General features: G+C 62.0%; 2 protein-coding genes across 5 annotated transcripts in view; one reads left to right on the forward strand and one right to left on the reverse strand.

The window, feature by feature from the left end:
• The window catches only part of NFIC (nuclear factor I C), a 55776-nt gene extending 51925 nt beyond the window's left edge, over positions 1–3851 (forward strand). For 2 of the 4 annotated variants that reach the window (XM_047096540.1, XM_047096542.1), the window contains one exon: positions 1744–1851. In XM_047096540.1, coding sequence (XP_046952496.1) covers positions 1744–1761 — 18 coding nt within the window. In that variant the 3' untranslated portion in view covers positions 1762–1851. Of the gene's footprint in view, positions 1–1743 lie in introns of all 4 variants that reach the window. The other 2 variants (XM_047096539.1, XM_047096541.1) reach the window with 2 other exon arrangements.
• Positions 3852–10376: 6525 nt separating this feature from the next.
• On the reverse strand, positions 10377–12185 carry LOC124524333 (small integral membrane protein 24-like). The gene is made up of 3 exons (XM_047096544.1): positions 12065–12185; positions 11868–11979; positions 10377–11267 (listed from the first exon to the last, which is right to left on the reverse strand). Exons 1-3 carry the CDS (start codon positions 12141–12143, stop codon positions 11141–11143), a joined length of 318 nt encoding a protein of 105 aa, XP_046952500.1. The 5' UTR covers positions 12144–12185; the 3' UTR covers positions 10377–11140.
• Between the last annotated feature and the right edge of the window lie 1157 nt (positions 12186–13342).

Genomic DNA, 13342 nt, shown 5'->3' on the forward strand with positions numbered 1-13342 from the left:
TCTGTCCCTCCCCACGCCCTTCCCATCTTCTGCGTCCTCGCCAGTGCCCCTCCCCTGATCAATATCCCCCTCCTCCGTCAGTGCCCCTCCCCCATCAATTTCTCCTCCCCCATCAGTGTCCCTCCCCCAGGTCAATATCCCCTTCCCCATCAATATTTCTCCCTGATTAATATCTGCTCCCCCATCTACGCTCCTCGCGCATTGGTGCCCCTCCCCCCCCCCCCCCCCCCCCCCCCCCGGTCAATTCAACTGATCACCCTCTGGTCAATTACCTTCCTTCACCTCCCACATAAATCCCCCCAGCCCTGAGCCATCTATCACTTTTTTGGTCCCCAGATTGGGGCTCCGCGGACCCTGATACCTCTGCCCCCTCCCCGATGTGGTGGGGTCCCCCCTGCAGCATTTCACACCAGGATCCTTTCTGCCCAGAAGCACATGACACCCGTCCGGCAGATAGATGAGCCAAGGACCAGAGGGGTTAAGCCGCGTGCCAGACCCGCACTGGCAGCTCCAGCCAGGCCCGGGGGGAGTCCGCAGCCGGGACCTCACCCCCGGTTCCTCACCTCGGTCCCCCAGTCAGCGGAAGAGGAGGATGTTAAGTTACTGGGACCAGAGGCCTGGGAGGGAGGAGGGAGGAAGGGAGGAAGGGCCAAGGGGAGGCCACCATGGGGGAGGGTCATGCCCAGAGTCTGTCTGGTTGCCAACAGAAACCAGACATGAGGTAATGGCCAAGATGAACTTGAACTTGGCTGGAGGTGGGGGGCTGGGAGCCATGGCGCCAGTTCATTGGGATGGCCCACAGGGCGGCCTGGTTGGAGGGGCACGATTGATTTACAGCAGGGGTGGGGGGCAGCGCTACTCAGCATCAGTTGGGGGGGGGGGGGTCCCCAGGCCGGCCCCACGCAGGTGCAGTCGATGCATTTCCAGGGGGAAGGGTCTGTTCCCCGTGACTTCCCTGTGGAGACCAGGACTGGAGCTGTCCCCGATCCCGAGCCTCAGTACCACCCCCCCACCCCACCTCCCCCTGTAAAGTGGAAGTCATGGCCCCTCAGCGGCCAGGCCAGAGGTCCGACCTGGGCAGGGGAGGAGCGGGGGCTGGAACCACACAGGCCCCAGCCTCAGTTCCACTTTGGTGCTCCCACGCTGGTGGACTTAGGCAAACGGCTTGACTTCTCTGGGCCCCTGTCTTCTTCACTTTGAAACGGGGTGGCGGCCAGGGTGGGGGCAGCGTTCGTTTAAAAAAAGAAAACGAAAGGAAACAGCCCCGATCGATCGCACGGCCTGGATATAAGGGGGCACATCCTCTCCCCTATTCTGTGCTCAGGGCACTGAGGCTCAGAGACCTGGTTCTCAACAAAACCACAGGACGCTCGAATAGATTGACATCGCAGGTAAAGAAAAGATAAAAAACAAATCAATGAAAAGACAACCGTTGTAGCACTAAGTATATTCTGCAAGCCGCATGTTACGTGCCGGAAGCTTTCTCTGGGGCTTCTCCAGAATTCAGATTTCACTGGGCGTCCTGTACTTTGTGTAGCACTCGCCCAGGGTCACCCAGCAGGTTATGACAGGTCCGGGATAAGGGAGGTGGGGGTCACAGGTCACAGGGAGGTGGGTGTGGGCAGTGGCCAGCGAGGTCAACGGGAGAGTCTGACCCCCATCTCTCTCTCTCTCTCTCTCTCTCTCTCTCTCTCCCCCCCCCCGCCCCCTTTCTCTCTCTCTGTGTCCCTGTCGGGCACCCAGTCCTGGTATCTGGGATAAGAAAGATTTCTTCCCACGCCCTGCTCCTCCGTCGCGGGAATCCCAGGGGGCCGCACAGCCGGCCCCTGGCCCACGTTTTCAGTGGAAAGTTACAGCAAGCAAGAACACCCCGCCGACTCCCAGCCTGGCCGAAAAGAGAAAACAGGCACATACGTACACACAGGAGGAAAACGAGCAAAAAGGAAAAAAAGGCAAAAAAAAAAAAAAAAAAAAAAAAAAAGACAAACGGAAAAAAAAAAAAAAACAACAAAACATAAAAATCAACCCACCCAGCCAAGAAGACAAAAGGTGAAGACAGCAACCGTTCAGACTCTCGGGACGCCACCGCCGGACCAGAGGGCCAGGCCCAGCCACCGCTCGGAGGTCGGGGCGTCTTCCTAAGTTATTCATCTCTGCTGCTCTGGAAGGTCGGGCGCCCGCTCCCCGCCTCCGCCCAGGACCAGGTGAGCGCGGCCTGGTGCCCCTGCCCAGGCCCCACGGGGCAGGACACCCAGCCAGGCCACCTCTGCCCGATGTGGGCCGGGCCTCCGCCGAGTGGGGACGCAGGCGCTGTGGGGACGGTGGGGGGCCGGCGAGGACCCCAGCCGCGGGCAGCAGAGGCCGCCCTGGAGGCCCCGGGCGGGCAGGGAAGCGACGAGGGCAGAAGAGGGTTGTGGGGAGACCCTGCGTGTCTCCGGGGGACTGGGACGCGCGGCAGAAACTTTCTCCGGAGCGTCCTGCCCCGACGCGTGCACGCGCCCGGCTGGGCTCGCTGGGGACTTGGTCTTTCAGCCCCAGGCCTGCCCTGTTTGGGAGGAGAAGTCTCTATGCAATTGACCCCCAGCTCCACCCCTCGGCATTGGAGGCCACCCCACCCCGCACCCCGCCGCCGGCCCTGCTCCACACGCCCCCCGGGGAGGGACCCACGTTGCACACACTGTAAGAAATGCACTTTCCGAGGAAGGGGCTGGGGCGCCTGGAGAGACCCAGAGCTCCCCGGGAGGGGACACCTGTCTGGAGCCTCCATCCACCCGAGCCCTGGGAGGGGAGCCCTCCCCGCCCCCCGCCGCCACGTAGCCCACGGAGGTGGGAGGTGAGAGCGAGTGGTTTAAGTGCCTGATTCCCACCGCCCGCCCCCCTTTGTCCAGCTGGGATGCGAAATGGCCGGGGGCCCCTTCCATTCCCTCCCACAGCCCGGCTGCCTCCAGTCGCTGACCCTCATTGCTGTGCCCCCCTCAGAGCTAGAGAGATGGGACTCCCCCCCCCCCCACCCCACCCACGGTCGGCCCAAGGGGCAGAGCTGGGCGTCCCTCAAGCCCTGCTGCGCTCGGGCACAGGGGTGGGATCTGGGGAGCCAGCGGGCCCTCCCTCGCCTCCTCTGCCAGTGCCTTACATCCTGGAGCGACACCCCCTCCCTGGTGCCTCCCGGCCCAAAGGGGGACCACGGTTTGCACTTTCAACTTCCCCCCGCCGAAGTGGGGCGCAGCCAGGGAGGTGCGTTGTGGCCGGGCCCCCACAAGGCAAGCAGGCCGGTCACTGTAGTCCACGTAGGCCTGGATGGGGTCGGGGGGGGGGGGGGTTCTGGCCAGGGGAGGGAGGGGCCGGCGCCTAGGGGGGTCCCCTGTAGCCATGTAGGGGACCCCCCCTCCGCTAAACGTTTTCCGTTGAGCCGCTCCAAAAACACTAAGCTGGGGACACCGGGTGCCCCCCAGCCCCAGCTCCCTGGCCCCACCCCACCTCCAGCCCGGGATGGCCATCTTGGGTGGGGGGCCTGGGAGGGGGTGTTAGGTGTTCCCGGGTCACCAGGCCCAGACACAGGGGCCCCTCCCATCCCGTCCCAGGCCCAGCTGGCCTCCTCCATGCCTGGCCCTGGGGGAAACCTCCCCCACCGCAGCCCCCCACCCCCCCGCCTGGGCCAAAGCCATCGCCCTGGGGAGGGCCTCCACATCACCTGCTCCCAGCCTGGCCCTTCTCCCCCTCTCCCGTGCCCCAGGCCTGGCCAGCCTCTCCCACCTCCCCAGAAACTGGACTTTCCTCCCAAACCAGCCCAAGGGGCTTGGCAAACCCACTCGACCATAGAGAGAAAGACCCGTCCCCACCAACCCCCCTCCCATCGTCCAGAGGCTTCCAAGAGCCCTTGGTCCGTCCGTCTGTCCCCAGGGCCCCCTCCACCGGGTGGCCGTAGGGGACCAAAGCATGGGCCGCTCTCCGGGAGGGCAGGAGGGGGTGGGTCGTGCAGTTGGGGTATCCGGAAGCTTCTCAGCCGGGAACCTTAGGGTGCGGGTAGGCAGGGTAGGGGAGGGGCGCCTGGCACCCCCCAGCTACCTAACTTTGCATGGTGCTTAGTCGGGGATTCCTGTGACCTGGCTCCTGACGTCAGCTCGCTGTGGCTGACACTGCATGGCAAATGATACCTGGCTCTGTCTCCCCCCCCCCCGCCCCCCCAGCCCCCCCCACCCTCCAACACTACCCCCCCTCCTCTTTAAAAAAAAAAAAAAAGATACAAAAAAAAAAAAAACCTTAAAAAAACTCCATGTTTCCTAATTTGCACGGAATTTTCTACCACATGATGTGCCTTGCCTTCCGAAGATAAGTATTACCTTTAAACAATATCAGCGCACAGATAGCCGCATGTTCTGCTCGTGTAGTTAAAAAAAAAAAAAAAAAAAAAGACAAAACAATGACATGAAATAAAGAATAAAAATTGAAGAGGGATGTATTTCTATTTGTAAAAAAAAAAAAAAAAAAGAAAAAAAAAACGAAGAAGAATTTAAAAAAAAAAAAAAAGCAAAATCACACGCTAAAGAAAGCAATCCACAGAATAATCGCCCCACGGTCCGCACCCCCCACCCCGGGCTCCGCGTCTCCTGCCGCATTGGGGGTGCTCGCTGGTGCTTTGCCACCCCCAGCCCCACCCCTGGGCTCCAGGGGGGTCATTTCCGAGTCCCCTGCCCACAGCAGCAGCGGACAGACCTCAGGGGTGCACCCTGGCCCCCCCGGCCAGCGGTGTCCCCATGGGGTGGCCATCCTGCCCACGGCCAGACTTCATCCCACCTCTCCTGCGGGCTGGCGTCCCCCCCCCCCCCGCCCCCCGGCTCAGGGTCCCATTGCCACCCCACCCCCGAGGCCCCCCTCCAGCCCCCCCAGGCACCCCTTGCTTGTTGCCAAAGGACTCGCCGGCCCCCCCATCCCTGGAGACTGGCCTTGGGCGGCCTTTCCCGTCCTGCCCTCTCCCCCCCCCCCGCCCCCCCAGCCCCAGCACCCAGTTCTGTCTTCCAGCTGTGACTGTGGAAGGTATTTGGTATGAAGCAAACAGAAAACAGAAGCCAAACCCAATAATATGCAATATCTGTCCGTCTGTACCTGTAGACCTAGTCCAGCCATCGTGGGCCCAGCCCGGGCCGGCGGGGACAGGGACAGCCCGGGCACAGGCCTCCCGTCTCGTGGCTGCTGACACTGTTGTCTTTTCCTTGAGTTTATTTCCTCTCCTTTCACTTCCTTTCCTTCCCTTCCTTCCTTCCTTCCTTTTCCTTTCTTTCTTGTTGTCTCCAGTTTCCTTTGCTCTTTACTCAACCAAAGCTGAGACAGTGGCAGACTGAGGGTGTCAGGGCTGAGTTTCTCGACCTCCGGCCCCCACCCGAGCCCACCGCGCATCTCCCGAGGGGACACAGCAGGCGGATGGCCCCCATTCGTTGACCTGCTGCCCGCACCCCCCCCCAGAGCGGTGGGGGTGGGGGGGCCCGCAGGCCGGCCCTGGCTTCATCCACCATCAGAACTCATACCATGTCCTGTTGCAAAAAGACACCTCAGCAGGTCCCAGGGGGCAGGTCGCGGTCTCAGTGGCCGAAACACTGCCCCTAAGATCTGTCCTTAGGTCCGAGGGCCCGAGGCCACGCGTGTCCGTGTTCATGCGGCTGATTTCTGGTTTTTATTCCCCTCCCCCCAGAACTGGGGAGCGGCCACTGGAGAGTCCCTACCGGGACCCCACCCCGAGGGCTTCTCGGGGACCCCGTGGTCCCCCCCCCACGGTCCCTTCGCAGCCCGCCCCGCCTGACCCCGAGTTCCAGCCGTGCTGTAGAAAAGAACCGGGAGGCCTCCCGAGTACATACAGATGGCCCCCCGTCCTCTCTTGGACGAGGACCTGGAATACCAACCAGGTGGAGGGGGAGGTGTGGAGAGGCGAGCAGTCCCGGGCCCGTCCAGCCCAGGAGAAAGGGGGTCGGGGGTCCCCAGGCCCAGGTCCGGGCCCCAGGCTCCTGCCGAGGTCTGAGCCCAGACCTCCACCCGTGAGCTAGACAATCAGACCCAAGAGGAGCCCCGGAGCAGACGTGGGGGGCAGCCGCACCCCCCAGGCAGCAGACAATTCCAGCCTCAGCCCCACACCTCCCTGTCTCTGTTCTGGAACCTTCTGTCTGTCCCCAGGGACAGCAGCCGTTAGGCAGGAGCCTGGGGCCAGAAGCAGCAACCCCAGGCCCCTGCAGGATAGACCGCGCAGGCCCCCTCCCCACTCTGGCGTCCCCCCACGGTACTTTGGACTTTTTTCTCATTAATACAGATTATACAGTGGCTACTTTTTATTTTGGCCTGGATTCCTCTCTGAGACCCTGGTTTTCACTTTCTTTTTGGAGGGTGTTGGGAGGGAGACTCCAAACCTACATCCTCAAGTCCGGCTTCCTCCCGTCTTTCCCCATCTCTGCCCCTCGGGACGCCTCCTGAGAGTCCCCCCTCCAAACTGACACAGCCTCTCCCATCCAGCCAGCCATCCCGAAGCATCTCGGAGCGTGTGGGGACCCCTGAGCTGGCCCACCCCCACCCCCAGGCGAGGCAGGGACACAGACCCAAAGCCGTACCAGTGGGACTTGTTGCGATACCAAAACAGCCTTTTCCCAAGCAGTGCCTCACATGTCTGCTGGTGTGGCTTTGGGGTTCTCCTCCCCTGTTCCCCAGGGGCCCCCCCCAGGCCTCAGGAAAGAGGAGGCGGGATCCAACAGGAGTAAGGGCTCTGGGAGAGGAAGGAAGTCAGTCCCCGCCCCAAGCTACCGCCCCCCCCACAGCCCTCCATTCACACCTCCTGGCTACAAGGGGACCCACTGGAAGGGGACAGGGGACTGTGTCCCAGCCCCCTCCGGCCAGGAACCCCCGGTCCACTCCCCCAATGCATCAACCCCCCACCCCCCCATCTTGGGTCCCAGTCAGGCCTCTAAAACCAAAGTCCCTTCAAATCCGGGGGTCCTGGCCTCTGCCCCCAGCCTCCTGCCCTCCCACCCCCAGGACCCCGCATGGGGGAAAGACGAGAGAGTCTGAGGGACAGAGCACAGCACAGGGGAGACAGGGAGGAAGGAGAGAGACCCACTTGACTCTGAAGTTCCTTTCTTTTCTTTCCTTTTCTTTCCCTCCTTTCTCTCTTTTAAGAACTTTTTGGTGGTTGTTGCTGTTTGTTTTCTTTTTCTCCGAGATATTTTTTGAGGTTCCCCCCCCCATTTTGTATTTTACTGATATTACCAGGATAGTTTACTCTGTTTCTCGCTTCCTGCTTGCCACACACACCAGATCTCACACACACACACACACACACACACACACGCGCGCGCGTGCCACGTTCATGAACCCAAGTTGGGAGAAGCCTCGGGCTGGGTCTGCCGCCCCCCTCTCCCTCCCCAGGTGGGGACGGGGGACATCTAGGCGGACCTGGCCAACTCCTCCCTTGCCCGGCTCACCCGCCTGCCCCCTCCTCACATCATACTCTGATCATAACCTTGTATATTACGCAGTCATTTCGGGTTTTGCAGACGCGCCTAAGTACCATTTACAGAAAGTGACTCTGGCTGTTATTATTTCGTTTGTTTGTTTCCCTATGCAAAAAAAAAAAAAAAAATGAAAGAAAAAAATGAAAAAAAGGGGGGGTTCCATAAAAGATTCAATAAAAAGCAAAAAAAAAAAAGAAAAGAAAAGAAAAAATGTATAAAAATTAAACAAGCTTAAGCTTCGACTCTTTCTGACTGTCTCGGGTCCTTTCTGTGCTGAGTGTGGGCCGTTCTGTGCCGGAATGAAGGGCAGACGCCGGGCCAGTGGCCTCAGGAAGCGGGGACCCCAGCACTTCGGAGAATCGGGCAGGTGTTCTGAGGTCTTTAGATCCAGTGTCCCCCAGAGACACTCCACAGTGTCTGGAGACATCCGTTGACGGGGGGTGGGGGGAGGCACGGCTGCTGTTCAGCCCCCCACATTGCCCGGGACGCCCCCGACAGAGAGTGATCTGGGTCCAGGTCCTTCCTGCACAGTCGCCAGTGGCTCCAGTGGTCTCCCACTCCCAGGATGGGCCACTTCGCACCCCGCAAGCCTTTGCCCTGCTCTTCTGCTCTCTGCAGCCTCCCCTCCCTACGCAGACCCTTCAGGTCCTCCAACATCCTCTTCCTCCGGGAGGCCTGCCCGGGTTTCCCCCACCGGTCTCGGATTCCCCCAGGGTCTTCAGCCAACAAACTCCGTGGTTACCTAGGGAGCACCTGCTCTGTGCCAGGAATCTCCGCCTCCCCACCCCCCCCCACCCCGGCTCCCAGGACAGAAGCTGGCACACAGACGACGCTCCATAACATGCAGGATGCGTTCCCTCTCTTTTTCCACCTGTCAAAGTCCCATTCATTCAGCAAAGATTTCCGGAGCATCTGCCGAGTACCAAGTACTGGGGACACGGCACGGAACAACACGCCCAAAATAACCTGCCTTCGTAGCCGTTACAGCTCCAAGTTGCGGAGATGCAGGGTAAACAATAAAAATCAGCAAGATATATATCGGAGGAGGTAGGTGCCAAAGAAGTAAAGCAAAGTAAGGGAAGGGAGAGTGGGTCTCACATGAGGAGGTAGCATCTAAACAAAGACCTGAACAGAAGGAGGGAAACAGCCCTCTGAAAATCTGACAGATGAGTGTTTCAGGCAGAGGGCACAGTGTGTGCAAAGGCCCTGGGGTAGGACCCCGCCTGGCGTGTTGGAGGAACAGCCGGGAGACCGGTGTGGCTGAAGCAGAGGGAGGGACTGAGGAAGGAGGGGAAGGGACAGGGCAGGTCCTGCATGCAGGGTCTTCTGGACCACCGCCAGGACTCGGGCTTTTCCTCCAGGAAGGTGGGAGCCCTGGAGGGCTGTGGGCAGAGGAGGGTGGGACCTCATTCGGTTCCAACACCCTCTCGTCCAGGGGGCCTCCCCCACCTGCCTGGGCAAAGCCCCCGTTCACCCTCCGGGCTCCCAGCCCCCAGCCCCCAGTCTGTCCCACCCTGGCCCTGGTCACACAGGGCTGGCAGTGCTCGTGTCGGGTTCTTCCCCAACCCCAGTAGCCATGGGGGCTTCTCAAAGGCTGGGGGCAGATAGGAGCGAGGCTGTGGGGGCACAGGAGCATTGCAGGGGTGAGGGGCAGTCACTTCCCTTTCTTGGGGGGGCTGGGATCTCCCGGGCACTGCCCCTCATCCTACGCCCCCATTCCAAGTCCCCCAGAGACCTCCAAGAGCCCCCCAATTTGGGCAACCAGAGCTCTCTGCTGCACAGGCTCCTTCCATACTCCAACAGACCTACCCGGGAGGGATGATTACATCCCTTTTTACTGATGGGGAAACTGAGGCATAGAGAGAGGACGCACAAAGGGACCAGGCACAGTGCCCCTACACTCCACGCAGATGCACGGCCCCGCGCCGCCAACCAGATAGGAACAGACGACAGTCGTCGAGGGGGGGGGGGGGCCGAGGCAGCCCAGACCCCACCTCTTCCCGTCCCCTGCCCCATCTTGGACAGGGCTGGGTGCTTCTGCCCTCGGCAGCAAGGTTCTGGCGCCCCCTCGTGGACGGGACGGGGAGCTGGACCCAGAAGCCAGTCTTGGGCGCAGGCGTGGCAGGCAGCCCCCAGCCACCTGCGCCCTCACCCCCACCCTGCAGCCCAGCCCCTCCCCGCAACGAGAAAGGGGGCCCTAGCGGGAGCTGCTTTTGCGGGATGAAGGTTCAGCCTGTTGTGGGGGCTCAGACAGCGTTGGGCGTCATTTGGGGTAGGGCTCATGCGGGATGGGGGCTCGACCCCCATCAACCAGAGGTGGGGGGGGTCAGTCTGGAGCTCAGCCCGGGGTGAGGGGCTCAGCCGGGGTCGGGGGTCACTCAGGGCTGTGGGACTTCACCAGGGGTGTGGGGCTCAACCCAGAGTGGGAGGTCAACCGGGCTTGGGGTCCTCAGACCGGAGGTCAGGGCTCCGCTATTTTGGGGGTGGGGGGCATCTCCAGGAAAGCGTCTGTGGTTTCGGACGTTGGGCCCTGAGGTGATGCAGTTCTTGGCTTTGGGGGTGGGGGGAGCTGTCCCAACACTGCAGGCTGTTCGCCGTCCCCTGGGCCCCCAACTAAATGCCATACAAGGGACGCGGGCTTGCGACAGCAACAAAACGCTCCCCGCCCCATTTCCAGACGCCCCTAGAGGAGAAGTCCCGCCCCTGCGGAAGGGGAGGAGCCGGCACGGCCCCGCCCTTCTCGCGACCTCTCCGACCTCCGCTCCGCCCCCACCCGGAACCCCCGGGTCGTCCGGACCCCAGAGCCGCAGTCTGGGTGCTCGCGCTGTGGCCTTCTAGATCCCCCAAGCCTGTTCGAGGACGGCCGTGCGCCCGGCCCCATCCGCGCCGTTTCAGCATCACAAAAAGCTGGCATTTATTAGACACCTTTTGGGTTCCGGGTTCTGTGCCCAGGATTTTTGTGGACATCATTTCACTTCGTCCTCATGGCAACTTATAAAGGACCAAGTTATTTTCCTCCCCCACCCCCACCCTTTTACGGGACAGGACACTGAGGCACAGAGACGTTAAGTTACATGCTTAGGGCCACACAGCAAGGACGGGGCCGCGGAGCCGCCACCAAGAGGGCAGGGCAGGAAGAGGGGGTGATGACGCCGCGTCTCCTCCCAGCCTCGGCACCCGCACGCAGTCCCAGCTGGGGGCGGGGGGGGGGGGGGGACAGTGACCAGAAACTCGGCACACGGTGGGAGGGGCGCTCGTCTCCCAGGAAACCGCCCTGCGCTCCGCATCGGCTCGAAGTTCTTGCCCAGAAGCAGCAGAAGCGAGACTGCGGGAGGACTGGACCGGGCCTGGGCCCTGCAAACACTGGAGAGCCAACTGCACGGTTTCTGCCCCACGTCCCTCTTGCCAGTGAAAAAGGGGGCTGGGGCAGGATGTGCTGGGGAAGGGGACGCAGAAACACCCAGGTAAATGCAAAGAAGCCTCCCAGAGGGACTTGGGGTGGGTCCTGAGCGCTCCTCATTCAGGGACCCTTCACCCCGAACCCCACATGGGATAATTCCCCTGGCCCCAGGACCGGGGCTTTGCTTGCAGAGTGCAGAGCAGGCATGGGGGCAGCCCTGGAGGCCTGCCTGGAGGAGGCAGGCGAGAAACCTTCATTTGGAGGAGCTCACCACTCCTTCACGGTTTGGAGGCACCTCTCTCTCCTGCAGCTCCAGCCCCTGGTCACCCTCTGCTTCCTTCTCCTCCTTTCTCACACTCCCCACGTCCTCCTCTTTGTTGCTGTGGAAACGAGAAGGGTCCAGAACACCTCACTTAATAAGGACTTCCAGCGCTCCCGGCCTCTTGCGATTCTCCCAGAACCTCCCAAACCCCCACGCTTTGTTGTTCCCATCGTACCCAAGGGGTGCTGAGGCTCGGACAGGTTAGGACCCTTGCCGGAGCACCCCCCGCCCCACCCCTACCCCCGTGAGCTACAGGAGCCCCAACCGTCCTGAGTCTCAGAACTGCAGGTGCCCCAGCAGGCAGAGAGACACGGAGACGGGTGCGTGGATGGGTGGCCAGGTGAGCGAGTGGCTGGGTGACAGAACAATAAGAAGGCCACGTGGGCGGGCGGGGGGACAGGTGGACGGTCGCACGGGTGGATGGAGGCAGCAGCAAAGCGATGGGGGCTGGATACACCCGTCTCGGGAGTAGTCAGGAGGGAAGTCCGTGAGGTTATGGGAGGCCCCTTCGGTTCTGAGTCCAAGAACCACCCCCCCCCCCGGCCCTGCCCTGCCTGCCTCCTCCGAGGCCCTGGGAGGAGAGGGGAGAGACTCCCGGGGGGGGGGGGGTCGGTGGTTCGGCAGGGGAGGGGGGGGCTCAGGCTCAAAGGGGGCCCACCTGCCGCGGGAGTCTCTGCACCAGACGGCGTAGACCACGGTGAAGACGAAGGTGAGGAAGAGGGCGGCCAGCGCGGCCCCCAGCCCCACCAGCCACGGCTTCCTCTGGGCCACTGCGGGTGGGGCGGGGCAGGGTCAGAGGCTGGGCCACCGGGTCGGGACTCCCTTCCCACCTCCTCTCCCTCCCAGAGGCCTTACAGGGCTGTGCCTGAACCAGGCACGGGGCCAGAGCTTCCAGAAGGGAGACCCGGCCAGTGGTCGTCCAGAACCTGTCCATCCTTGTGGGTCTGTGCTCGCCTCTCTCCAGCAGGTTCGGGGGTGCCACCCTCCCCCCCCCAGAGGAGGAAGTGGCCTGCCCAGGATACCCCGGGGCAAGGTGTGGCCGGTGTGGCCGGAAGTGGGGGGTGGGGCCCCCTCTCTGGATTCGGGGCCTGCCGGGGAAGGGGCCTCAGGGTCCCAGGCATCCCAGCACCCTGTCTCCCTGAGGACCCCCCCCCCACCGGACCCCCTCACTCCCCACATCCAGAGCCGGGGTGGGGGTGGGGGGAGAGGCTGAGGAGAGGTGGGGAACTCCTTCCCCGAACACCTACTGTGTGCCAGCACCTGCAAGGGTTCTTAACCCCTGGCACCTCCTTTGTGCCTTATGTCTTGTCCCCAGGTTGCAGAATTGCGTCTGGCATTCCAGAGGGACACGGTTGTCCCAGCTGGGAAGCACAGCCTGGAACGAGCACCCCGCACCCCAACCCTCCCCGTCCTAGGACATTCATCTCCGAGTGTGACCTTAGCTAGAGCCTACAAACTCCCTCATCCTTTGGGTGGCCTGGACTTCCATCCCCGCTCTGCCAACAGCAGCCAGCGACACCTGGCCGGTGACATCTGTCTCTCTGTGCTTCGGTATTTTCAGCTGGAAAATGGGACAGATCGCGTACTGCTGACCGAGGACGAAGTTGCTAGGGGTTCGCTGGGAGCATCTCTCAGGGCCTTTATTACCTTTATTTTCTTTATGGCTTTTCCACCCCCTGCTGGACGGTCCTGGAAGTGTTCTTGCACAGAGGCTCCCTGCCTTCTGGGTCGCATCCCACCAACCCCAGCTACGGGCCCCAGAACCGATCCGGGATGCCGGCCTTTATCAAGGTCCCCATTAAGAAATAGTTAACATGCAGGACAAGGCCCAGGGCCCGGAGAGGCGGAAGTGAAAGAGGAAGCTGGAAACTGGGAGGAGGAAGCACTGTCCCTTCCCAAGACAGCAGGGAACCCTGCGGCACCTGCAGCCTCCCAGACCCAGTTCCCCAGGATGGAGCCACGTGACCCCGGGGGGTGGAGGAGCGGCGATTTCCCAGGATACGGCTCTCTGGGGGCTCAAAGTCCAGGGCTCAGGGCAGCAAACTCGAGATTGCACGGAGAGTGTGCAGGGTGCCGGGGCATCTGGGCACAGGGCAACTTGCTGTTCCGTACCCGCACAGGCATTGGCCCCGA

This window comes from Lynx rufus, unplaced genomic scaffold, assembly GCF_022079265.1.
Source record: "Lynx rufus isolate CCGP_SWC_20201006 ecotype Redwood Valley unplaced genomic scaffold, mLynRuf1.p SCAF_4, whole genome shotgun sequence".
Lineage (NCBI taxonomy): Eukaryota > Metazoa > Chordata > Mammalia > Carnivora > Felidae > Lynx > Lynx rufus.

Excerpts from the sequence above, each read along its gene's own strand:
- LOC124524333 (XM_047096544.1), bottom strand. The coding sequence starts at position 12,143 with ATGGACAGGTTCTGGACGACCACTGGCCGGGTCTCCCTTCTGGAAGCT. Across the intron at positions 11,980-12,064 it reads CCTGGTTCAGGCACAGCCCT|TGGCCCAGAGGAAGCCGTGG; the intron begins GTAAGGCCTCTG and ends CCCCACCCGCAG. Across the intron at positions 11,268-11,867 it reads TGCAGAGACTCCCGCGGCAG|CAACAAAGAGGAGGACGTGG; the intron begins GTGGGCCCCCTT and ends TCGTTTCCACAG.